This window comes from Lates calcarifer, linkage group LG16_LG22, assembly GCF_001640805.2.
Source record: "Lates calcarifer isolate ASB-BC8 linkage group LG16_LG22, TLL_Latcal_v3, whole genome shotgun sequence".
NCBI lineage: Eukaryota > Metazoa > Chordata > Actinopteri > Centropomidae > Lates > Lates calcarifer.
In genome coordinates, this window is record NC_066848.1 from 19,330,927 (window position 1) to 19,358,315 (window position 27,389).

The window sequence follows — 27,389 nt, forward strand, 5'->3', positions numbered from 1 at the left end:
CTGCAAAACATCAGCAACATCAGAACAATGGTTTGTTCAACCAAAGGAAAAACCAGCGTGTGTTGAAATCATATATTAGATATCACAATAACAAATACTGCATTGACATGAGATCTGGTTGTTTTGGTTGCAGTTTATCCCAGCACAGTTAATTTGTGTGTAGGTGTACGTTTACTGCAGGCATTGTCCATGTACTTGCCCTTTAAAGTCATGACTATACAAGATGATGCCTTGAAATCATCACGCACAGGCAAAAACACAGATAGGCAGTCACCAGAATGAGGAAACAGGCAGGGAAGTAGTGTTTGTCATGCAGTTAGGAACTGAAGGTCAGTGGAGCGTCTACGCTGTGTATTATTATTTTACTCATGCTCCTGTAATTCCATCTTTTGTTCTTTCTGTGCTTTGGGTTTATTTCCTTAAATGTAACAAGGATGTTTTTGTTGGGATTTCTTTGGGTGCTCCACTTTCCTGCCAAAGTACAAACTCAAAGCCCTCACTGATCAAACGACTAAAAAAATGAAAAAAAAAAAAAAAAAAAATGCTCAGTAAATATTAATGGGAACTCATCAAATGAACAAATAATGAACAATAATGGTTAATAACAGTTGCCAGACAGGTGAAACAGCTTTAAACATACTTAATGTGAATCCTGTTATTTTGTTGCTACAACAACTTATTTTCCCCAGAGGGCTTAATAAAGTCTCATTTGGTTTTATCTGAATTTTGCCAGGTATGTTTCCTCTGTTTTGTCCTTCAGACGGCATGGAATATAACCAACATCTTCAGACTCAAAGGAACAATAACAACTTACCCAACACTAATCAAGGACTGTCAAACTGAATGCCATGTCTTCAGGAGAAGTGTTTATCCTCCATGATCCAGCTGGAAAGAAACTAAACCCATGTATTTCGCAACTGCTTTTTGTAAATATGGCAAGTGCCTCAAATGCTTGAAATATTTTACATTCATAACATTATCCAGAATCTGGAAACCTTAAATTATAAAATTAGGAAAAAAATGTACAAAGCTACTTCTGCTGCATTTGGATTTTGATTGATGACGGGGAAAAAACCACCCCACTCACCTCAAACCAATGAGAGGAACACAGACAAAACAGAGATTTCTAAGGTGAAAAACTATAACTGAAGCAAGTAAGCTGAAATTGGTGCCAAAAATTCAAGGATTAAAAAGGTTGGTTGATTAGTTCACTTATCAATTGAAAGACAGAGGAGCTAGTTAGACTGTAATCTAGTATTACTTCTGTTTATGAGCAAGATGCGAGAAAAAAACAAGAACAGGACAATAATGTGGCACTGGATCAACTCAAAGAATAAAACCGAGAAGAATCTCACTTAGCACCTGCTGAGTGCTGAGATATTAGCCACTCAGGTTGCAAACAGAGGATGTCAAATATAAATCCACATTTTTTCTCTTCATAATTCTTTCTTGTTATGTAGCTGTTTTGACTACATGATTCCAGAGAAACAAATGTCCAGTCCTGCTGGTGCCTGCTGGTCCAGGACTCATTGTTTCACACAGATTCTGTTACAATGGTTTTATTAATGAAGAGTGGGGTTACAGTCATAAAATTTCAACGGTGTGAAGGTGTGTATGTGCTTCTGTTGGGTTGGCACAATTTAGTCCAAATCAGTCATCAACGTTAAAGCCAAAAGCTCTCAGCTTTATTGTTTGGTATTTGTTTTTTATTGGTTTTGGCTGCATAACCAAGTTTTGAAGTGATACTCCACCCAGAGTCTGTCTCTCAGTATCAAACACTCATAAGTGATGAAAGGCTGTGAAAAGTGTCGTATTAGCAGAAATACCTCACTTACTACAGTAGCCTACGAGAGGCTGGTGTCTGGAGTCATGACAAATACAATATTATTAATGAAAACAAGATTTCATGGCAGGAAAAAAAAAGCATGCTCAATATGAAACAAATATCCACACACATCTTGTTCACCGTTCTTCTTTCAAAAACATCTTGCACATTGTCAGTCACTGAATTTACACAGATATATCAGTTTCTGGACCACAGGTGACCTTACCTGAACTTAAAAAAAAAAAAAAAGTAAAATTTTTAATCCAATTCCCTCCTGCAAGACTGTCCATCTACGCATATACTCAGTATGTTAAAATCAATAGTCATTTGCTAAAATATTACCAACTTTCCCTGCTGCGGGACTAATAAAGGATCATCTTATCTTATGACTGAGATTTTGGTATGATTATAATTTAGAACATGTTGGTCATACATATGGATAGTAACAACTGAAAGATTTTTGCCATTGAGTTCTGGACAATGCATTGCTGTTGTTGTTTTATTCTTACATGAGATAACGCATCACTGGCATGTATACTAAAACAATGGGACTGCATCTCTTTATGCCACAATCTTTATCATCAGAAACATTATCATTTCTATAATATATGTAAGTTATTTATTTAGAATTTGCAATTATTAACTAATTGACTTAACTTTATTTAGAAGATTTTCAGAGTTCTGAAGTTGTGGATAGTCATTTTCCAGTCAAAACATTTTACTTAAATGTTGAATTGCACAACTGGAGTTCTTTATTTAAAGGTATTGCAATGTCTTTGGCTCCAGAAAGAATTTATTTCCATTCTGAAGTTAAAAACACAGACTGACTGCAGCTGATGTTCACAAACATTATGATTAATGGTTCAGTCTTTCAACATTGTTTTCTCAGTTGTACTGTTTTGAGGGACAGCACACACACATACACACACATTGCATGTTAATTCATGTTGGATGAGCTGACTGAGCTACCTGATTCTCTCACACTCTCTCTCTCTCTCTCCCTTTCTGTCTCTTTCTCTCTCTCTCTCGTGTCTCTCTCGTCCCTGACCCACTTTGTTGATCAGAAAAAGATGAACAACAAGTGTTTTGGGAACATTATGTCCCTATCCCCCCCCACAACCCACCTCTTCCTCTCCTCCCTCCTCTCCCCCTCCCTCTCCTCACAGCCCCTCCCTCCTCCATCACTCCTCTGATTCTCATCTTTTCTCCCATCAGCCCCTCGTCTATGCTCCCATCATTACAAACTTCCTTTCCCTAAAAGAAAAGGAAAACCATTTTTAGGCAGTAGCACACTTCCTTCTCTTTCCCCTCTTTTAAATGTTGCTGCTGAAGTCTGTGAGAGCAAATATAAGGTGATGTTTGGATGTGATGCTGTTGACAGAGCAGGTTCAGACTGGTCGGAGGCCAGATATGTGTCTGCATAAACACATCCATACTGTACACACAACAGTGTGTACACAAGACCTAAGTAGAACATCAACACACAGTTTACAACACAGTAGCTGTTACTTTGGTATCAAACCTCAAGACAAAATGAAATAATGACTTGGAAACGATGGAAGAGGGTTTTGTAGAGTAAGGTATGGAAATGTACTGTTTTTGCTAAATGCACCAAAAGATAAGCATTCTATCATTGGTGTTACATGTGTAAATACTAAGAGAAAAAGTTTTGAGAGCTGAATGATATAACCTGAAATAAATATTGTATATATAGAAGATGTTTAAGTCTAAATGAATTCAGTTGTTTCATCAACAGGGTTTTATTTTAAAGGTTTGTCAGCAGCTTATGTTTTCTGTTGTACCGATGTTGTTGCGTGTTCACATCTCACCTGTTAAGTTGTATGAACTATCATATTTGATGGAAAATGAAAATAAAAGACCCAATCTTTAAAATCAAAATGTTTTTTAAGGAATTGTAGTAGAGGTTCCTTTTTAAAAATAAAAAAATAAAAAAAGTTGGAGATCCTAAAAGACACCCGTGAGGTTTCACGGGTCATTTCTAGTTGATTCCACCCCCATGATTCCATATAGATATAAGATATATATAAATATACCAGTGGCAACAGTTTGTGTATGTTTGTATGTTAAACCAGATGGAATATGTAGTCACACAGAAGAGGGGATGGAAGGAAGGATGGAGAGAGAATGTGCTCATGTCTATGTGTGTGTGTGTGTGTGTGTGTGTGTGTGTGTGTGTGAGAGAGAGAGAGAGAGAGAGAGAAAGAGAGAGGTTAGCTGTCACAGTGCACAGGGGTTGCTGGTGAGGACGTAATGGAAAAATCACTCAAGATTAACATGAAACACAGGAAATGCTCTCAATTGGAGCCTGATTGCCTTATGTGTATGTGTATGTGTGTGTGTGTCCTGGCAGTGCTGATAGAGCAGCTCCTGTTTATTGACAGGATTTCTTGAATGATATTAAAGTTTCTCTAAAATAACATATTCAGGTGGTTTCCCTGAATGCAGGAAGACAGAGACCGTGATTTTAAATAGCAGCTGAGTCAAATCAACTGCCGCCTGAATCAAACAATTCCAACAAAATTCGATCCCACAAGCATCTGTCAAGTAGAAAGACTCAATGTTCAGCATTTCTAACATTACAAAGTGCTGTTTGATCTGTCTAGCAGATGAAATTGACCATGTTTTATTTATTTCTCCCTGTCAACCACGTGAACAAGTCTGTATTTTCAGGTAAAATGACATGAACAGGTCAGCAGATGATGTTTGTCATGATGTTTATGTACCCCCGACCGACTGATGTGATAATATCCTGACATTTATGTTGGTTTTTCATCTGTCATGTTTGTAGTTGTGCTGTCCTCACATGACTGAAGTTCTCCTTGTTAAGGAGAAGAGGTGCTATTGGAGTCAACAAACCACTTTTCCTTCCCCTTAATCTCCAGTTTCCCCTTTTATTTAAATGACTTTTAAATTGCTTAAAGCATACGTTTACCACAATGTGAGTATCAAATACTGTTTAGGTTCTATCATTGGGGTCAGTCAGGGTTGTAACAGGCTAAACCTTTTTTTTTTCCCAGTTCACTGCTCCAGAAGCCTGGAACTCGTATGCAAACATGCTTTAGGTGAGCGGTGAGAGAGACCCTCTATAGGGCTGTCAATTATTCACAGAGCTAACCCTTAAATTAAAACATCTACTAAATGGCTTTTAAACAGTGGACTTTTAGATTTGAACGGAACTTACAGATGCTGATAGTTCTGAATTTATGTTCATGTGTGGAATGTTACTTACGCGTATCAAAACTTTTTGATGATTGTAGGTTTAAAAGTTGAAGATAATTAAATGATCAGGCTCACATCTTTATGTATTTTACATTGGCTTTTGTAAAAAGCTGAATAAGTGTTTGTGCTTTTGATCCTAAATGTTTATGACATAAGTTAGTTGTTTTCTTTTGATTTTGACTTATATTCTTAATGACTGACAACCGTATTCTTCAGACTAAATCTTAAGCTTGACCAAAACAACATCAGAACAAAATGAGCAAGGCGTATCATGAATTAATGAAATAGGAAATATTTTTTAATCTAAAATTTGTGTTGTTTTTATGTACGAAGAGAGTCGTGCTTGGAAATGAAAAAACTAATATAATCGTAGACTTTACTGGTCATTCATCTTAATAAACCAGGCAAAATTGTTGTTGGTTGAGAGCACAGAAACCTTTTAAACTCCAATTTAAGCCTGCTGTGTATTCATTAACATTCATAACACTAAAACAACAAATAATCAATACATATCAATAAATAAGACAAAGACTAAAAGCATAAAGTAATGGCAATAAAGCAAAAAAACAGAGGAAAAACTTATTCAGTTTTTCTGCAATAAGTCAATAAAGGATGTAACAGAATAAAAGAAAGATCATGTAATTTTTGCCCTTTTCCTATTATGCAACCTAGATTATTTGCTCTTGTTGACACCCACTTCTCATCCCACAAAACCACAACAAATGTTTTCACATAAATAAATATCATTCCATTAGTGGTGCTGAACACCTGCAGCCACTTAATATTGAATTTTCCTGCAGCAAGGTGATGTGTAATACAAAGATTAATGTCAGTGGCCATTTAAATTAAATCACAAATGCATTAAATCTGTGTTATTTTTCTGCCTTGCTGCAGGCGTGCAATTCAGATTTAATGTGCTGGGAGTCGCCTGGAGGTGAAATATGCAAACAGGCGGCCAGGGGGTCGCCAGTTTAATTTTTCGTCTGGGGAAATACAGAACAAGTACAGCTCTTTCCTTCCTCAAACATGAGGCCATCAATGTGCCTTTTAGCAAGGCACAGTCCCCAGCTGCTCAACAGTACAAGACTGTGGTTGTTTTCAGGGCGGCAAAGAGCGATGAAAGTTTTGGTTTTCATGCTGAGTTCAGAAGAATAAAAGCAAATGTGTCACCAAACATAGCTGAGGTAAAAAGACTGGAAATGGATTTCTTGGAAGGAGAATATGCAGTGTTGGTTTGAATCAATCAATGAAAACACTTAACTCTAGGCCGACCTGTCAAGTATACTCAAAACATTAATCATCAGCCTCTCTACCTTTATTCATTTCACACTTCTTCTCTCAAGTGAAGTTCAGCCTTTTACATTGAAGATTTAGTGATTTGTGCCCACTAAAACTCAGATATAAAACTTGATATGTGTCATTATTTTTTGTTACCTAAGCCTGACCCATACTTGAACTATTAAGTAAAAACTTGGTTGAGAGCCAACTGTCAAGCTCCATTGCATCTGACATGTCATGTTATTTTACCTTGTGACTTTAAGCACTTAAGCATGCCAGTCATGGTTTAACTTTGCACGAGAACCAGATCCCTGCGATAGCTGCTACAAATTGCAGAACGTGACAATATATATTGTAATGATTATACGTAGTTGATCAATTACAAAACACACACATAAACAGAAGACAGTAAATTATTCAAGTATATCTTTCATTTTAAAAAACTGGTTAAAATGTGTTAGTAGTGCCAGTGACTGAAAAATTCAGGTGCAATTTATGTATTTTCAAAAATATAATTTGCAAAGCAAAGATGTTCAAGTTTAGTTAAAGCTCAAGATCAAGTTTTAAAGTTATATTTACTGTAAGTTCAACTTTGAGGAAAAAATTCACTTGGTTGTGGGTGATACGAATTCACAGAACTATGTGGTAATAATGGTTGTGCATAATCAGCAGCCCCTTTTTCTGTCCATTTTTCTCACAACTTTCTATAGTGCAGTCAAGAACTTGTCAGAGCAAGGCATGATGGAACAGAAAAGAACAAGCTTTTCAACGACAAATCACAGCAGCTCTCAAACAAGATTGTTAAGCTGCCTTTTTATTTTTGGGGATTACAAAAACAGAACAGTTGCATAAGATCTTGACTTGAGAAACACACACACACACACACACACACACGCTCCATCTCCTCCCTGGCTTGTCAGGGCGGCTGTATTTTTGAAAACACCTCGGGCTGAATGGCTGCAGTGGCTGCATCAAGAAGTTGTTGACATTTTTGTAGCGATCAACCATCAAGCCCAGAGCGGCTGCATTCATGACCAACCCTGTCATCTCTCAACACTGCTGCTCTTATCTCTTCAGACTCTCTCTCTCTCGCTGTCTCTCTCCCCTCCATCTTTTTCTCTCATTCAAGCCTCAACTTTCTCTCTTTACTGAGGTGTGTTCTCCTTTCCCTCCTCCTGTTGTATGCCCCTTCTCCTTCAGTACAGATAAATGTGAGGCCCAATTTGTTTTCAATGACAGAAACCCTGTGGGGCTGTGAACCTTGTGAATAATGATTGTTGTAAATTCTTTCTTTCTCTCAAATATGTGGTCTTGTATGAGAAGCATTCATCACACGAGAGTACAGAGATGCCTTTAGATTAAACTGAAACATTAAAAATGAATAACTAGCTTAAAAAGTCAGTGTAATTACTAAAAAGCTTTTTTTTTGTGTTTGTATGTATGTCTGTATTTGTGTGCTGTTTTCCAATAATGAAAATGTATCATTATTTACCTGTACAACCTTCCCACTCTGCAGAGACTTAAAGTTGGACAACATATTGTTGGATGCAGAGGGTCACTGTAAGCTGGCAGACTTCGGGATGTGCAAGGAGGGAATCCTCAACGGAGTCACCACTACCACCTTCTGTGGAACACCAGATTACATCGCACCTGAGGTGACCCCGAAACACAAACAGAATTTTAAGAGCTTTTTCACACACACAGACTTAAAATAGCAGTCTCCCTTATGCCTCTCACAAGCATGAAGCTTGTGGGTGTGTTAATACTAAGCTATTTTCTACCATTTCCACTATGCTGGCACACAAGAAAGAACATCATTTATGTGTACATATGTGTATTTCTATGCATGGTTTTCAAGTTCTTATAGTTGTTAAAGAGGTATCATATGGGGAAATTGCTGAATTACATTCTTCACACATTCTTCACCAAAACATGTGTGATTGGTTATCTCCAGATTGCACTGCCGTGCATCAGTGGAAATCTGCATTAAGCGGAATTTTTCCCGCCTTCTCCATGTTGCACTGCTTTGAGACTTTATTTGTAGATTTCATTCACAGTTCATAGCAGCCTGTCGCACATCTAGTGTTTGAGCCTGCATGTGTTAATGGGAGGGTCACCCACATATACACAGGATACACACACATTGTTCATGAGTAAAATGTTAATTTTTGACTGTTTGCAGATGGTATTCTGCTGTATGTTTTATTTAAATGCTTCAGTGATGGCTGCAAATTTTAGCCTGTTTGTGGGAGGTTTTGGATTTCACAGAGAATTTGTACGACATAACATACCTATATGACAATACATTCCTTTATTCAGTCAGCATGCTCAAATCAAGTTCCCTCATGGAGTACTGCCTCAAGTCATTACTATCCTCATTTTTATGTATGTCTCAGTCATAAGTTTAGCAGCAGCCAGTCAAACTTTATACCTCTCCATCTCAGGATTGCAATATGAGACTTAAAATAATTTCTTCAAACTTGCTTTTTTCTATCTTTCTTTATTTTGTATGTGTTTAGATCCTTCAAGAGCTCGATTATGGCCCATCAGTGGACTGGTGGGCTCTGGGAGTGCTGATGTATGAGATGATGGCAGGCCAGCCACCTTTTGAAGCAGATAATGAAGACGACCTGTTTGAGTCAATCCTCCATGATGATGTCCTCTACCCTGTCTGGCTTAGCAAAGAGGCTGTGTCCATTCTCAAAGCGGTCAGTTAGCAAGATGTCTCTGTGATGTTTTGCTGTTTTTGCTTTGTCTCGGCAAAAAATAAGCATGTACTGTAAATGTCATCTCAGAGATGCTACCTCAGAAATGCCACTGTTATTTATTAATTTAGACAGCTCATATTGCTCTTAAGGCTTTCACTTAGCAGGTTTTGTCTGATTATAGGAAGTGTCAGTCAGAAAATCTGGTAATATGAATGCTTCTTAGTCCACCCAGTTTTAATTTAAGAGTGCATCTGAACATGATACTCCCCCAAGACAAAATTTCACAATTTGCACATGTCAGACCTGCAAACTGGTCTTACTACTACAACTACAGCAGGTCGGCACAGTGGTGCAGTGGAGTTTGCATGCTCTCCCATGCTTCTTCCAGGTGCTCTGGTCTCCAGACACATGCAGGTTAGGTTAACAGGCAACTCTAAATTGCCCATGGGTGTGATTGTGGGTGTGAATAGTTGTTTGTCTTTGTGACATTCGCCTCTCACACAATGTCAGCTGGGATTGGCTCCCTCACAACCTTGAAAGGATAAATGGTACAGCTAATGGATGCTTTCCATATCCAAACTCTGAAAAACTAACTCTTAATATATACCCACACCATTGGATCCTGCCAAATTCATTTTTTATTACATCTACAGTACATCATACTTTTCACTATCCCACACATTATGTGAAGATTCTCAGTCATCTAGATCATGGAGCTTAGTTTTCCTAGTTTTAGCACATGCAGTCTCAATTGTGTTGTTTTCCCATCATTTTTCTTTGCTTTTTCTTGTGCTCTCAAAAAAGCAGTAATCTGTAGAAGCACTGGAGTTCTGTTATTGCACATTACGGAGAATTCAAATGATATCCAGCCCTAAATGACTAATTGGCTGTTACAGAGTCAAAATAACGATTCATGAATGACTAATGGAGGTCCTGTTCATGTCTTTCCATTTCTCTATCAGTCCTTTTATTTCTCTGTTTTTCTCTCTTAGTTTTGTGTTTGTCTCTCTCTCACTATCACATGTGAGAGAGGATGCAGCTTTTTTCTCAGTGTCACATCTGTGTTTCCTGTTCTTCCACTGGAAGAACATTGGATAAATCCCTCTGTGTTTGATTGCATGGCTTTTTTTTCTCTCTTATGTGTGTTATTGTGTGTATCTCTGTGTGTAATGCCACTTGTCCATTTGTTTATTTTTTCGTTCAGTTTTTCCATCACAAGCCCTGCGTTTACCTTGGCTGTTGGTACGCTTTGACTGCAAAGCCTTGTGGGAAAGTGTGTGTGTTTATGTTGGACAAAGTCTTGGACTCCGACCAGTCACTTGACCAGGATTCTGGGCTCTGATTGGACACGACATCCAGCTGAAGGACATCAAGTCATATGATAAACTCTCTCAGCTCAGTCTGATAGGCTGAGCAGCTTGTTCACCACTCATCCAGTTTTTAAGTATTTGAGAAAATCCTTGAGAAATTACAAGTGAAGGAGGTATTTCATAATGGCTTCATTGTTTCCATATAGCGAGAACTAGTTTGGGTATTTATGAAAATCTTTCTGTCACCCAGAATTTTTATTTATTAATTTTTTACATCATTTAACAACTTTGTGATAAGATAAACACTATAATAAGCACTGAATTCTTAAATCCTTTCTTTCCTTGATTATTAGCAAATTACAGTGTTAAAACACAAACCTTTTTTGTAGCGTTTTATTTTTTTTAATTTTTTTTTTTTTGCCGACTGTTGCTTTCACTTTTGAAATGACAAACGCCACTGTTTAATACATCACTTTAGGCTGTTGTCTGACTACTATTCTTCTTGCAAGCTAGTGTCTGTAGAGTTCTACATGGGCCAAAAACTGAGACTGAAATTAGGTCTATACCTGCATATTTAGGAACCAGCCTCACTACCCAAATTTGAGACCTGAGCCAGACTGGTTATATATTTGCCGTATTTCATCCATTAATGACTGTTAGCTCATGTGCATTGCATATCTTTTTGCAACAAATGATTTCAGGGATGAGGACATTAGCTACACTCAGAGAGAAATTGCATCAAAAATATACCCAAAACCTGAACCAGACCCTATCCTGAAGCTTAGTCAGAACCTGTATGGGTTGGTAGGAGAGCCTTAGGGAACGACCTTTCTACCTTTATTTTAGTTGCTAGAAATGTTGAAAGCCTAAATTCATTAGAGAAGAGATTCAAAAGGAGTTGACTTTGATGAAACATTATTGGTATTACATTAACACCAGCTCTTGACTCGTCTGTACCTGAATTTGTGTCATTTAGTGAGGAATAAGAGCAACACACACCTGCCTCATTGCACCGTTTGAAGTGCATCAATTAAAGCCTGTAGCACACATCGAAAGCATCACACAGACAGCAGCTGGGATGCGCCTCATTTGTTGCCACACACTGACGTTGGGAAATACAGTAGAGCAGTGGTGCATCCTTCACACAAGATACAGCCAGTATGCATCAGGTAACACTGGTGTGTTTTGTCCTGGACTACTCTGGAATTGAAAGTGGATTTAATTAATTAATTTTTTTTTTTTTTAATTCCTCTTTGATGCAGCCTGTGGACGCTTGTCATCTGATGTATTTTTGGTTTCTTAGTGACTGAAATTTCCTGTCTGCTGTTGTAAACCGGTAGAACAAACAGAAAAACATGACAGCCTCTGCAGAGGACACATACAAAAACATTGCTTTTTACCTGAACTTAGATGTTACTAGATTTAGAATCAACAAATTAAAACTGATATTAACGTCATCAGATGTTATCTTTTTTTTTTTTTTTTTTCCTTTCACAAAGCCATCTTGAAAAACCAAAACATAATTGTTGTTTAGATCTGGCCTCCACGTGTGTTATCACATCATTTAAATCTCAGCTATTATGTTGCTTATAAAAGTGAATATAATTTTTATTATTTAAACAGGCAATTCACACAAGGACAACAAATCAATTCTTCTTTCTCTCCTCTTTTCTTTCTCTGCCTCTTCATCTCTTTCATTTTTTTTTCTTTTTTTTTCTCAGTTTATGACTAAGAGTCCTAACAAGCGCCTGGGTTGCGTGGTGGCTCAGGGTTTGGAGGAGGCCATTAAGCTCCATCCATTCTTCAGAGAGATCGACTGGACGCTGCTGGAAGCAGAGGAAGATCAGACCACCATTCAAGCCACGCATTGTGAGTTCACACACATCCACACACACACACACACACACACACACACACACACTAAGTAACTGTGCCACTGTGAAAAATGGATTCTGTTTGCAAGGAGAGAGACTAAAATGTAAACATTATTACTGTTCAGTTCAAGTGTGGAGAGAAGATTTTCCTATCCTTATCATATTTTCTCCACTAAAAAGTTCCACTAAAAAAATATTCCTATCATTAACATTTGTAGATTTTTTTGTTGCAAAATGCTCTCACTAAATTAATTATTAAACATTTGATCTTACTTATCTAAGACTTAGCAAACTCTGTATCTTGTTCTTTGTCTTCCAGAAAACCAAAAGGGACGTGAATAACTTTGACCAGGACTTTACACGTGAAGAGCCCGTCCTGACACCGGTGGAGGACAGCATCATCAAGCAGATCAACCAAGATGAGTTCAAAGGATTCTCCTACTTTGGAGATGAGACTGTGGCCTAGAATCACACACACTCTGACACACATACACACACGGTTAACTACATACATTACGTACACACCACCACCACCACACAGCACCTAAAAAAAAAAAAAAAAAAAAAAAAAAAATTCAAGCGAAGACACAGTATTTAAAGAAACGTGGCCTCTGGAATGAGAACTTTTCCAGATTCTGACCTCTCCAGGAATTATACTAGACCACTTGTATCTCTCATTAGGGTTTCTGTGCTCTTGTTGTTTGTCCGTTTGTGCATATCCCATCAAACTATATGCTCAAACTGCATGTAAGTGCAGTTCATGTACTGCAAGAAATGCCCCAATGCTCCTTTAGTCGGTCTGGATGTATTTCTGATGCAAGCAACGTGGCAAACAAAACCAAACGCTGTGTTTTCAGAGGGGTGTTTTGAAGCAGTTACGGGGCAAGATCACAGGCTGTTAGCGTACATGCGTGTGAGAGAAAGGTAATGTGTGTACAAGAGTGCATGCATGCATAGTTACATACCTCTAGAAAGAGTAAGACTGTCATTTCTGTACACTGTGTGCTGTATCGTGTGTCTACCTGTGTTTAAATTTTTTTTTTCTTCCCTAAACATGTATGTGAATGGAAAAAAAACAAACATTGAATTAATGATTGTATTTAAAGAAAAAAAGGTCTTGAAAAGTACTTTACTCATTATGAAAAGAGATGTCAAAAGGAGACGCCAGAAATCCTTTTTTTTTCTGACGAAATCATGATGAAATTAGAATTTTAGTCTCAATTTTTGTCTGTGCTTTATTTGAAATTTAAGTAAAAACTGGCAAATTCAATGTTAACTTAAGAAGATGCACCTCAAAAGCGACACTTTGGCCTTTTGAATTTTACTTTAGTTTTATCTCAGCAGTTCTTTTCTTATTGTACAGAGAAGGTTGCGCTGTTTTTTCTTCTGTTATTTTAGCTTGTTAGGACATCAATGTTCCCATTCTTCATCGTAAAATGAAATGGTACCATTAGCCGCCAGCTAACAACCCTACAGTTGCTCACCACTGGGAGTGTCCATTGTTTCAGTGAGGTATGCTTACAGTGTTAACAAGCTGTTTTTCATACAACTTGATACTTGACATCGTGGCACTGGTCCAATGAAGCCAAATAATGAGCTGAAACCTAAAATGTCAAGGGAGCCCTTTAAAAATAAATAATTTAGTTCAAGAGCTTGTTACTGAAACTCTCGCTGCACCTTCTGGAGCGAAATCTTTCTAGGTCAACTCCTTAAATCCTATCATGATTACTTGATCCTTGAAATGCTTTGTGTCTGTGTGTTTGTGTGTGTACAGTAACGGTGTACCTGGACCTACAGTTAACATGACAAACCAACCCCCAAATTTGTTAGCACGTGTGACTGAATGCGTGATAACTGAATGTATTTGCTCTGCGGTGTGCGTGTACATACGTGGAGAGACCTCTTTGTCGTTGTCATCGTGTTTTACTTTTTATTTAAAGTCTTTTATTTTTTTTTTGTCATTGTCTTGTTTTTTACTGGATTGTCTCACTCTTGCCGACATGTTAGAAATCTTTAGATTTCATGTTGATGCAACAAGACTCACCCCATTGGAAACTTCAAACCCTCCCCCACCTTCCCGTACAACCTCAACATGGAGGTAAAATAAGGTTAAAAAAAAAACCCAAAAAGGCCTCAGAGGAAATTTGTGAGGTGCTGCTCCATGTTTCAGGATCAGGTTTATGACTTATAGTGAACTGAGGAGAATCGTAACATCTTCAAGACAAATCCATGTGCAATACTCTTCAAGAGTTTTATTTTTTTGTTTGTTTATTGTTGTTTATTTAGTTATTTTCTCCATTTCTATCCTCTCCTCTCCTTCCTCTTCTTCTTTTTTCTTCTTGCCTCATCCACAAACATTTTCAGGTACAAAGTAGACAACAGGATGTTTGATTTTAGGCACATAGAAGTGAGAATTATCTCTCGCTCTCACACACACACACACACACACACGCACGCACAGCTAACATTTCAGTCAGTCAGAAATGTTTCCTAAGTTCCTCTAAGATACAATCATATGCAATGTCACGCATTAGTGAGAACTTTTTGGACAAACACGATGTTGACAAGTACATTTAGAGTGAGATGCATTAAGTAGTGACATTTCTAAGACACATTTTGCAGTGCACAAGTGCACCAGTCTTGAATATGAACATCGAATGTGAAGAGCAGGTGCAAATAGAACAGGTGAAAAAAGAAAAGCCTGTGGTTATGTATTCTTTTCTGTGCCTGAATTGACCTTAATTCTTTATTGTTATATTAGTTATAACAGACAAAGAGAGAAGTGAAGTGAAGTATTTGACTAATAAGCCAACTTATTTTAAAAAAGGTCATTAAATGGATGGTAACAGCTACATATATTAATCCCAAGTAATTTCTTAATACTTTCCCTAGATATTCAGAATACTTATAATGTAGTACTGATTATAGGCCCAAAAAAAAAACAAAAAAAAACTCTTCAGCTGGTTCGCTTTCAGTTAATTCTAACTGTAACCTGATGTGCAATAATCAATGAATAATGAGCCAACATGTTCTCGGTTTTAATGGAGCTGTTCTTTTACGGGAAAAAAAAACAAAACTTTTTCTCACTATAATTAGGACCAGATTACATTGTTCTTTCTCCCTAGGAAATTATCAGGAACTTACTGACCCATAAAATAAAGTTTTACCAAACATGAGAAAAAAAAATATTCTCAGAGAGAGAATAAAGAGAAAAAGAAAAATAGAGCATCAGGACATGAAAACAAATTATGATAATTTTGCCATATCAGCAGCATCTTCAGAACTTTGAGCCCTCCAGAGTAAGGCTTAAAGTCTAAAGACTGAGTGTGTTTTGAACCACTGCAATACCAATTCAGACAGGTTGTACAATATGTAAATCTAATCCTGAGCGTGCTAAGCTCAGGATCATTGATGTTTACATCTCATATCGTACAAGCCGTTGGCATCAGAAACCGTTCTTAATTGGCCGTGACGGACAGGGGTTTTAGTTGCTTGCCCGGAAACAAACATAGAGTGGCTGTCACGCAAAGAGTGCAGGAGTAACCAGTTACACAGCTCTACAGGCTGAATATTATGAGTGATATGTTCAAGAAAAAAAAAACACAATGGCACAAACTGCTTCTCTGGTGCTAAACAACTATATATGAATGTAAATTTGGTTGATTTTTTTTTTTTTTTCAAACAATATCAGCATGTACGTGACAGGCAGGAGCGTCAACAAACAAACACTTCCAGAGAATATTTCTAATGAGTTACTCATCTCAGCTCAGTCAGTCGGGAGCCTAATGAGTTACCATGTAACCTGCCACACAACCAAAAGTGTACAAACAGGCAGTGCTGTACATGTAGCAGTAAAAATACACGTTGTAGCAGCATTAGTGGGAGTAGATGGATTCGACACAGTAGCACTTCATCACTAAGTACACACACATCAATACATGAATGCTAGTGCAAGTTTATGATGTCCATCTCCTCTCTTCTCTTCTCTCCTGATATGTCTCCCGTTACATCTTTGTTTAGTCTTAATTTAAAAATGTCAAACAAACTACGACCCAAAAAGGATGTTCTCTCCCAGAAGTCCCCTGTGCTAAATGCCAAATGCTATTTCCAAATTTCCCACTGACAATCCCTTTAGTTTAATGTTTGTTACAGAGGAAAAAGAAAATATACTCCATGTAGGAAGCTCATTTTTATTGTTTTTCACACCGCCGATGAATGGATGGGGTCGGAGTTAAATCCAACACACAATGGCATGTGCTTGATTTCAAACAATGGAGACAGTATTATGATTTTACTGACAGTATCAAACATTTATTATCCTTGGGTCATATGCAGAATGTTACTGTATGTACATTGTGTTTTTCTTTTCTTTTCTTTTTTTTTTTTGCAGTCCCTGTATTTGTGAAGCTTTGTATGTACATTTTGTCATCTGAACTGTGGTTTTGTTCCTTTATGAATTATTTCCATGCCTTTCACGTGTTTATATTATGTTTTTTTTTTCTTTTGCGCTGCGTGCCAAATGTACTGTATTTTAAAAGGATGTGAAGGTGTATTTTAATTTTTGAAATGGATTAAATATCATGATGAAGAAACTTCCACTCCTTTAGCATTTCATTTATGTTTCAGTTTTTATGTCTTTGCTTGCAGCGCTGCACATGGGAGTTCTGTGTATGTTAATTAGCCACTTCACTAATCTTTTCCATCGAAAACATTTGAAAAGTTGCCATGAGAGGACAAAGTTAAATGCCAGAAGCTGTTATCTGTCTCTTAGTTTCTGAAAAATGTGGTGAGACCTGCTCTTAAACAGATTGTTGGTAGGAAACTGAATGCTTGAGAAAATTAACAGTAGTTATGACGCATGCAGTGTTGCTTTAGCCTTCTTTTGGTTTTACCCTCTCCGATATCCCAGGTCAGTCAGGTGAGCCTGAATATTTAAATACAACTGTTGCTCTGCTCCACAAGTTCCTGCACACAATGCAAGTTGGCACAGTTTTAATTAAAATGTAAATCTAGTTTATGTGCTCAGCAGACAAAGCCAGTAAATCTGAACAGCCATAGCCAAATGGTTAGGGTGTGTACCATGTGGGCCCTAGTGGCCTGAGCAGGTGGACCCTGGTTCAACTCAATTTGACTCAGTTTGACTATCTCTCACTGTCCTCTTAATAAAGGCAAAAAAAAGCCCCAAAAAATACTTTTAAAAAAAATCAGAACAGTAAAAGTTTAATAAGAACTCCTGTATGTTTTACTCACAATAAAGATGTAATTTGCTCAAATCTAGTCTGTCATAAACTCCTCTAAAGTTTGCCTTTCCTTTTTGTTCTGAAATAAAAAGAAAATAGGTCTGTGAAGGTTCTAAGTCATCCAGGTCATGGTAGTCTTAAGTGCTAAAGTTCAGCTTTAGCACCAAATATTTAAATACAACTGTTGCTCTGCTCCACAACTTCCTGCACACAATGCACGTTGGCACAGTTTTAATTAAAATGTAAATCTAGTTAAGTGCTAAAGTTGAACTTTAGAAAAAGAAAACAGAAACTTAGTTTACAAGCAGCAGAGAGACAGGAGGGTATTTCCACCTCACTGTTTCATAATAATCAGCAGAGTATTATGAGCTGAGATATACTATGAACAGAGAATGCCTCTGTGTGCAGTTGCAGAGGGCTCGGGCAAACAGTCTGGATACAGTGAGGTAAAAGAGAAACTTTAATCTGCACCATGAATTCATTTATTGAAGCTACGTTGGTGTGATCCCTCTCATTCACAGACACTTCTAGATTATCATGAGTCTCCAGCCATCTATAAGTCTGTCCACTCTGCAGTAAGGTTTTCCTCTGCCTCACCTGGCTTTGTAAAGCACCTGTCTCCTGATGCGCATTGTCTTGCTGGACGATCCACTCGCTGTTGCTGGTAGCTCCAGCTACATATATTCACTGTAAAGAAAGGAGGGTAGCAACAGTGAACTCATCTAAACAACAAAAACAAATAGAGCTGTAGTGATTAGTCAATTGATAAGTCCATCCAGGATGAATTTCTATCTGTTTAGGTAATCAATTCATTGTTTGTCATTTTTCAAAAGTAAAAATGTCATTATTGTTGTCTTAGCCTGTAAAATATGGGGATGTTGTCTATGGATTTTGGACTGATTTGTTTAAAAGAAAGCTGGTGGGTTAAAGCAACAAAATATAGTCTTGCCTCTGCAGCTACAAGTTAAGTGGTTTATATGTTCAGAAAACAAAGACTATCATTCACTTGGCCAGAGCTTATCAACAGGCTAGTTACTGTATATTCCTCATGATCCCCAGCTTCCGGAGCCGGAAGTTCTATCGCTGTAAAAAAAAAAAAAAAAAAAAAAAAAAAAAAAAAAAAAAAAACACACCAAATTCCATTTATAGTTCTTAATACTTTCAACGTTTCTTCACTGGATATCAGAGATGAACAATGATTTTTAATGACATCCAAATCTTTTTAGCTTATCTATAATTCGGCATTACTCTTGAAACTTGCTGGGCCTGATTCCGGCCTCAGCTACGCACTTCGTACCCGACCGGGCCTATTTTATGTAGGACAAGAGCACGTGCTCAGGGCCCATAGTGTGAATGACAGAGGTACCACTCTCCCTGTTACAAGTTAGTGTAGCATCAAGTTGTTATTTTAAGCTAAAATAGCTACATAATGTTGCTTTAATGGGTAATAAAAGTTACTGTAGGTTGCCTCCGTGAAAGTAAAATGTTGAACTACTCCATTAATACCATAAAAGAGTGTGATATTTTCAAAGCATGGCTGCAGGATATATATGAGTGAGAAAAAGACATCATCTTTATGAGATTCTCAAAAGCGCTGTAAAGCAATTTATCATTTTCCCAGCGGCCTCCACGCTGATTTCCTCTACAGCTCCCACCTGTTGCAGATCAGACACTAACAGGTAGGAGCGCTGGACCTCACCGGGGAGGGCGGGGCTGCTCAGGGCGGGGGCTCCCGGCGGCGTTTCCGACCAATCAGCTCCCGGGGACTGGGGACAGCGGTTGTCACGGTGCCAGCTGAGCTCCAGGTCAGAGACCGAGCAGCGTTTGGGGAGTTTTTCAGAGCAGCAAGTGAGGAAAAGTTTTGACAAGCGTTACCTGCGGGTGGCTTCTGTCAGCGGCAGCGACAGCAACAGCAGCGGCGTGTCCAGCGTCCAGCAGCAGCCTGTGTAGAGTGTCTCCTCTCTGCGGGTGAGAGGCTGTACGATCCTCGGCAGTGTTCTGAGACTGTACGGCCCCGATACCACCACCCCCCACCTACTCCGCTCCAGCCTGGACGGTCACTGCATGGACTAACTTAACTGTTCCCAGGTTTAATGACATGATCTGTCAGAGGGCTCCCTCTGACCTGCGCACTTCGATGTAATACACTTGGTTTTTTCTTTTTCAAAGAACTTGTTTTGACTCTAAAGTTGGACTTAACTTAGTCTGTCGGGGGAATTACAACGTTGATTGTGCATGAGAGAAAACATGACGGCCGATAAGGAGAAGAAGAGGTAAGGCATTTGATAAATTCATCTTCTTTTTCTGTCTTTCTCTGGTTTTAATTTCCCGTTGGTTATGAGTTTATTAATCCGCAGCCTGTAAATGATAGAGCGCCTGTTTGCTTAGTGTAGAAACCGCCTGACAGTTCGCTACTGTCACACAGAGGGAGACCTGTTGCTGCCAGCGCTGCATGTGACTTGGCCTGGATTTCTGCTCTGATAGCGGTTGTTAAAAATCACAGTCACAGCCGATGGCTTCATACGGGGTTTATTGAGAAAGCTTTGTGACAGTGTTAATGTGTTTTTAATGCATTAGTGGCACTGTGGTTGTGAGTAGACTCGTGTAAGGTAAGTGGTTGATTTGTTTTAGTCAGTAAGGTTTTGTTTGATACAGGTTTTCCCTGGGTTTAACTATATTTGACTCAGGTTGTCACCGCGTTTAACCAAATTTAATTCAATTTAACTCAATACAACTTTAAATGCCTGTAAGACTAGTTCCTATTAGTGAACACCTATGAATAATCCACCTAAACAAGCTCCAAGGTTAAATTACACTAAAATCCTAACAGGTGGAGGAATTAGAAACCATCATTGATCTATTATACTTGATTTTAAACAACTTACATTAACTTTTGCAGATTATAGGAGTAGCTCAGCAGTGGCTGAGTGGCAAAAAAATAACTGATCTTTTTTGTGGAAGCTGTGGCTTCTCAACATAAAGTTTTAGTTTCCTGAATGCGTTCACAGAACCACAGAGTACATTTTGTTTCTGCAGAGAGGATGCTGAACATACAGTTAAAATACTCAAGTAGCACAAAAGTGTTACACCTTATAGATGCTAATAATTCAAAAAAAAAAAAAAATCAATGTTATTAATAATTAAGACTTTTACATTGAGGTTTGAGCAGGTCATAACATGAAATACATATATTTTTCCAGTCTAAGTCTAAGTTCCTGACCTCTCACCTCCTTTTAAGTGAAGTCGGGAGTCTATATGGGACAATCACCAATCACTCATTACAAAAGATATCAGGTTGCCTACTCAGAGAATTTTCTAGAACTGCAGGTATCCTGTCGTAGCTGTAACTCTGCTTTCCTGTAGTAGAGATTACAGCCGTCTAATCACCACTTGGACTTGTTCCAGATCTCAAAAACTGCTGCTAGATATTTGGTGGCTTAATTGGCAACATTCATGCAGCCCTGAGGTTTTTTTTTCCTCTGCTTAGTCAGCTGATGCCCTAGATAATGTTGTCTCCTGTTACCAGCTTGTCAAATACTGTATTCAGCAGCGTTCACCTGGGAATATTAATGTGAAATATCAGCTCTAACAAGGCCCTGATGTTTATGTCATACCTGAGCTCCCCACAGCTGATTTACATATATGTGCATACTTGATGTGTGTTTCCCCTTTTAAATCACTTCTCCATTCTGATGTCACAATAAGTGCTTCCCTGTCTTTTGTTTGTTAATTGTTCACCAGTAGTGATGAGGTCATGGGCCCAGTATTGCGTAACAATGCCTCACTGGTTCCAGCTTGTCCCAGTTTTGGCCCAGTAACAGCCTGCCAGAAGCAGACACTGAACACATTACCTGTGGAAAATCCTCAGTTTGACTGGCTCTTTCTATCCAGTCAGATCAGAGGGATGTTTAATTTGAGGCATGAAAAAGGGGCAGTGAACACAACAAACGTGACGCTTAATTAAGAGATTCAGAGAGATTATTGATGAGATGAGAGAAGAATAATCTTTGCTCCTGCTTTGACACCATCTGGAGGAGAAAATTGATTTCAGTTAGCAGGGATGATTTTTGCCCGACGCCTTCTTGTCTATCCAGTCCTCCCTCATGACTCCCTTCACTCCAGCTCTCGTCTAACAAACGCTATCAGATCAGGCCCTAAACATGAACAGAGCAGGTGTAAAGAAGGACGACAGACACACTGGACTCTCTGTCATCAGGGATGAAAGCGAGTCCAAGAGAGGGGAAAGACAGAAAATGACATTACAGAAAGTGAGATGAGTCCAGGAGCGTTTCCTACTGCTCATCAATGCCCTGGTGATTCCATCCTAGAGCTATCGGCCATTTTAGGGAAGGAGACCTGCAAGTGTGTCTCTGTCAGGCTGCAGATGAAAAGCGTCTCTGTGTGTATTTGTGTATGTGTGTTTGTGTTTGTGTGTGTGTAAGTGTGTGAGAGTTCACTAGTTTTTGTCTCCTGGTTTATGTGTTGCGTATTTCCCTCTGTCAGTGTGTTTGTCTTTGTATTACACAGTAGCACATTGTCGCTGCTGCTGCCTGGAAGTCATAATTGCACTGATAACTTGTATGATTCATGACGGCTGCCAGGCAAACACACACTGTGTTTATTTAAAATGCACCATTTTATTAATAGGCTGTAACTTATGTTGATAAGAGAGGATGAACTTGCTGGAATGTTTTTATGTGAGCTTACTGAAAAACAAAATTTACAACTTTGCTTTTTGTTTTCAGTTTTAGTTTTAGCCATAATTCCTGTTAATTTAACAAAAATATAATGTACATCCCAAAAAGCATGCCCCAAAAAAAAAAAGTTTTTTTCTGCACTTCAGGGACTCCGTACTAATGACATATCCTGATACATGTAACTAATTGATCTGTCATTGTGGCATTTCCTCTACTCAGTCACTTTTCTTTATAAGGACACCTCTGACTGCATTATGTCTCTGAAATAGTGTCCACTCTCCACAACCAAAAAGAATAAATGATCATATATTTTTAGTAGATTGCAACTGCAACAATATATTCAATTAATCACGTGGCTTAAAAAGTTGAAAAAAATGCCAGTTACAGTGTCCTAAAACCTGAGGTGACGCCTTTAAATAGCTTGTTTTGTAGTACAGAGTACAATTTAAAAAAATAACAGTTTCCTTTTATTGAAGATTATGAAAACCAGCAGCACTTCACACAGGAGATGCTGGAGCTAGAAACATTTTGCAATTCTTGCTAAAAAAAAAATGACTTCACAATTAATGAAATGAAAATTTATTGATACTTGTGAAATTTTCATTCCATAACTAAATGACTGACTGACAACCATTTAATCGTTTCTGCTCTAGTGTGTAGCATATTCAGTCCTTAGATTTGTGTGAACATGCCTTTATAATATTGGTTAATCGGAGCCATAGTTTTTTAATTGATCAATTGTTTGGTCCATAAAATTTCAGAAATAAGTGAAAAGACCAATTAGAACTTTCTGGAGCTCCAAATGGATCCTTTGAATTATTTGTTCTGACTGAGCAACAAGGTAAAACTCATAAAGATGTTTAATTTACATCTATAGACGGCCAAGACAACCAGCAAACTGCCGCATTTGACAACCTGGCACCATTACACTCTTGGCATTTTAGCTTTAAAAATGGCTTCATTGATTAGCAGTTTTGATGATGGACTGATTAGTCACCACCATTACGATCCAACCCAATCATCATAATCACACATAAAAACTTCATCACTAGCCCACCCATTAGTTGTTATATGGAAGACACAAACTGACAAATCATGAGCATCCTTGTCAGCAAACATGATGCCAGAACCTTTAGAGCCAAAGCCAGGACCAAGTGTATTCAATGCTAAACTTTGCCAGACCTTAATAAACTGGTTCAGTTGCCAGTACAATAACCACTCCTTTAGGATACACTCCAAGAGTTTGTTATAGCAACAAGCAGCACTCCAGAACCGATCAAAATATCCTCCGGGCCGTAGACGTTTCAAAACTCAATGTATTGGACAGGTGACAATTAACAAACAAGTAGAGCTTGTAAAATACTGGCAGTCATTGTGACACACAGACGTGTGTCAGCAAATTAGTTGAGACACGTTGATGTGACACCAGCAGCTGGCAATCAGGGCAGCCAGATGAGTGATCAGACAGGTTTTATATCTACCTATTGTTTGGAAATTAAAACAAAGAGCAACAGAACACCTGAAACATTCATTATAAGTTGAGTTCAGTTGAATGGTAAAAACTTGTACAACTTCTATGTGTTTAAAGCTATATGAAACAACCATTTTACACTGAAAGTTAATTTAAAGTCATTGACTTTAGTAGGTTTAAAGATCTCACCTTATGTTTTGTCATATTTTATGGAGCTGAGAGATCTGATCAGTCATACAGTAAATCTAGAACAAAGCAAACTGCTTCAAATCCCTAATATCAAAGGTTAAAACCATGCAGTTTTTGATCACTCTAACCCCAGTAAACACACCACTGTCTCAGTGTTTGTTGTGGTCTGCACCAGCTTTAGACAGCCTTAACCACAATTTGACACAGTATCACATCAGCAATGTTTCTCACGCTACTCTTCCACTGCTGACTGCATTAAATAGTTATTTTTGTGCCCTGGCCGACTGATACCTGAAAAAAGTTTGAGGGCTTGTGAGGAACCCCACTCGCTTCTTTCAACATGTCATTCCACTGGAAACAATGTTCAAAGGTCAGAGTCCAGGGCGGCTGCCAGGAAGATATACATTACATGACTGTGGAGAGATTGATCCATTTGGGTGTATTTTCTGTCTTCGGACCTTTCACCATTATCATAGGCGGTAGATAAGTAACAGTATACTCAGCCACAGTATCTGGTAATAGATAAACGTGACACTATGAATTTGGAAAAATATATTACCAATATACCACCACTCTTATGTAGCCTTTTTTCCAATTAAGCTTTATGTAAATAAGAATATGTGTCTAAAAAAAAAATAGAAAAACAGAATCTTCCACTGTCATATTTTTCTTTCATTACCATGTTAAAGTATTGTGGGTGTGTTAAATGGTTAACTGTGCATGTGACACATTGAACTTTTCTCCCGTAGTAATGAGAAAACTATTTATGGTCAACATCATCAACATTGTTCCTGGTGTCATCGGTTTTATCATCTTCATCTTAACAAGAATCAAGACATAGAGGAAGTGTATACATGGTATAAAAATAGTGATTGGTCTTAAGTGCTTCCTTTTGTTTAAGATGATAAGAGCGAGTGAAAAAAAAAAGTTTTCTTTCTAAGAAAAAATATTAACTGCATTGACAAGCATTTTCCATCTGTTGTTGCTCTCAGATAATGTCACCTCCATGACAAAACTTCATCACATTTGACAAGAGTCTGTCAGCTTATTAGTGTTTTTACTGGCACTCTCAACAAGTCAGTTGAGACTTGGCACAATACTGTTCAAAAGGTCAAGAATGAACTTTCGCTCTCAACTTGATGTTGTCTGCTTGTGACAAAAAAGAAGCAGAAAATACAATATGCAGTGTCATTGCTTTGTCCCGAGACACAGTACGCATCATTGTTAAAACATAATTTACATATTGAGCTTATTTTAGAAAGAACATACCATATATTAATAAAGTGATTTAAGCCTGTTAACTTCCAAGTCGGACACCCTGTTGAATGGTGTTTCTAGGTTACAGTTTGACAAAGTTGACAAAGTTGTGGGCAGCATTCCTCTCTGTGATTTCCCATTTTTCTTTATGGGTCCAAAAACAGATTGCTGCTGTGGTACAAAATGTTGAGTTTAAAGCACTGAGTTTCTCTAAACACATTGATTTTGTTTGCTCCTTATTCTTTTGTTTGCTGCTGCTTATCATGGGCAGTTGTTGCATCTTTGTGTCCCAATCTGCTGTGCTAACTCATGGGAGGAGAGGGGAGGGAGAGAGGAGGAGAGCAAGTTGCCAAAAACAAGACAGAGAAAACAGAAGGGGGAGGATAGAGAGTTGTTAAACAAGATGGAGAGATAATCAAATGGACGTACAGGTCATGTGGACGAGCATAAATCAATGTGGAATTTAAAGACAGATGAGTTAAAGGGCAGGAGCGGTAGCTCTGCTGCTGTGTCGGACCCTGCAGGCCTGTCAACTCAGCGGTTCACATCATCACGGCACACTGCAGCTAAGCCAAGGCCTGGTTGGCAGGGCGCCGTCATGCCTCTTTTGTGCACTAACCCCTGCCAACCCAGCCTCCCAGCACTACCCAAACATCACGCCACTTATAGCAGCCGCTCAACCTGCCCTCTGAAAGACAGAGGAATGCAAGGAGAGATGGAGAGAGTGAAACCCAAATGCCTAAAACTTGCAGCTGTGAGTGGGATTTGCTGCCTCTTGTAGACAGGGAAAAAGTTACTTGTTGTCAGAGAAGTGGGCTTCATTAAGGTTTTGAGGTTTTGGTTCTGGGGGACCACTTCTCGTCCGCCATATTTAATTAAAAATATTGTATGTTTTACAGTACATTTACCTGATTTACTACTTTTTGTTAACAGTGAGTTTCTTGCTCTGTACTTCATTCTGGAAATCAGAGGAATGAAAAGTTATCATCATCGACAATGTTCACAATAGATAACATGTTGGTAATGCTTTATCTCACCCTCAGTTTTCTCTGAGTAATGTGTTAAGAAGTTGTGGCATGATGGGATTTCCCAAGAAAACATTTTCCCAGATCACAACAAAACCGGACGAAACTTGGACAATACTTGTGTGTGTGCTTTTGGTTTGATAACATACAAGAACTGACTCGTCACTGCCCATAGTGATTCTTAAACCTGAGCTGAACTTTGCGATAGATTTCAAGCACAGCCAGAACTGAGTATTCTACCTAAAAAAAAAAAAAAAGATTATTAACTCCATGTTCTGATTGAGTTGCTTCTTTTTTTTGCCCCTATAGTTTGTTTTCAGCTCAAATCAAACAGTGTCAGCTTCATGCCATTAAAAGCCACTTCAGTTCGCTTGTCAGTTTTGAATGAGTCTTTGTGGTTTAAGGATCTGTGTTTGTTCTTTGAGATTGCTCTGTTTGTGTTTGGGGTTTAAAGCTCTTATTCAGAGTTTTACTGAGAGGAAGATGAAGACAGACTCAGAGGGAGACAATACACACTGAACAAAAAAGAGATTAAAGGGTGTAGAGCTGGTAAAAGAAAGAAAGAGGCTTTGGGTTATTATGTAGATGTAGAGTGATAGAGATACAGATACAGTATGTTTCCCAGCTGTGTGACTCTTGTGGTTTATTGTGATTAGTACTCTGGGGAGGAGCAGCAGGGGCCGTTAGGAGGGTAAAAGACTGACTTAGCGTCTTAACTGAGCCTGCTGCTACTTGTGAACAGTGGTGGACTTTATACTTAATAGGTATGTGTAGATTCAGAATGAGGTTTCAGGCAAACAACTATTTAACACATCAATGGTGAGAGCACTTACAGGGCTCAGAGCAGACAGTATGGGAATAAATTTATTCAACTCAATAAAGTAGTTTTCAGTGATTCTCACGATTGGCAAAAAGCTAAGATTGTTGTGGTATTTTTTTTTTTTTTTTCACAACTCTGCTGTGTTGCACTACAGTGCCTTGCCATTGGACACTGTTTACTGTTTAAGCTTTTTCACTGAAAAGTACCAGAATGTCTTTTAAAAGGTGCTTCCAGAATTTGTTGTTTCTTGCTGCGAGAGGGTGCTGATTACACTTACACTGTCAAGTACTTGTTAACATAACTGCTTACTTATTTACTTATATCAAGCAAGGTCCTCTTGCAACATTTACTTACTAAAATAAAGGAAAATTTAAGAAAAAATCTGACAAAAACAAAGGAGCTCCTGATCATTTGTCAAAGAAAAAAAAAACTGTTTATGCAAGAAGTATATTTAA

General features: G+C 38.2%; 2 protein-coding genes across 2 annotated transcripts in view; both read left to right on the forward strand.

The window, feature by feature from the left end:
* The window catches only part of LOC108872883 (protein kinase C epsilon type-like), a 73,214-nt gene extending 56,387 nt beyond the window's left edge, over positions 1-16,827 (forward strand). Inside the window, 5 exon segments of the mRNA XM_018660784.2 lie at positions 7,860-7,998; positions 8,863-9,051; positions 12,083-12,193; positions 12,195-12,230; positions 12,555-16,827. Of these exon segments, the coding sequence (XP_018516300.1) occupies positions 7,860-7,998; positions 8,863-9,051; positions 12,083-12,193; positions 12,195-12,230; positions 12,555-12,701 (622 nt within the window). The 3' untranslated portion in view covers positions 12,702-16,827.
* A 2,407-nt stretch (positions 16,828-19,234) lies between these two features.
* Positions 19,235-27,389, forward strand: part of epas1b (endothelial PAS domain protein 1b) — a 53,684-nt gene continuing 45,529 nt past the window's right edge. Inside the window, exon 1 of the mRNA XM_018660772.2 lies at positions 19,235-19,748. Within this exon, the coding sequence (XP_018516288.1) occupies positions 19,711-19,748 (38 nt within the window). The 5' untranslated portion in view covers positions 19,235-19,710. The remainder of the gene's footprint in view (positions 19,749-27,389) is intronic.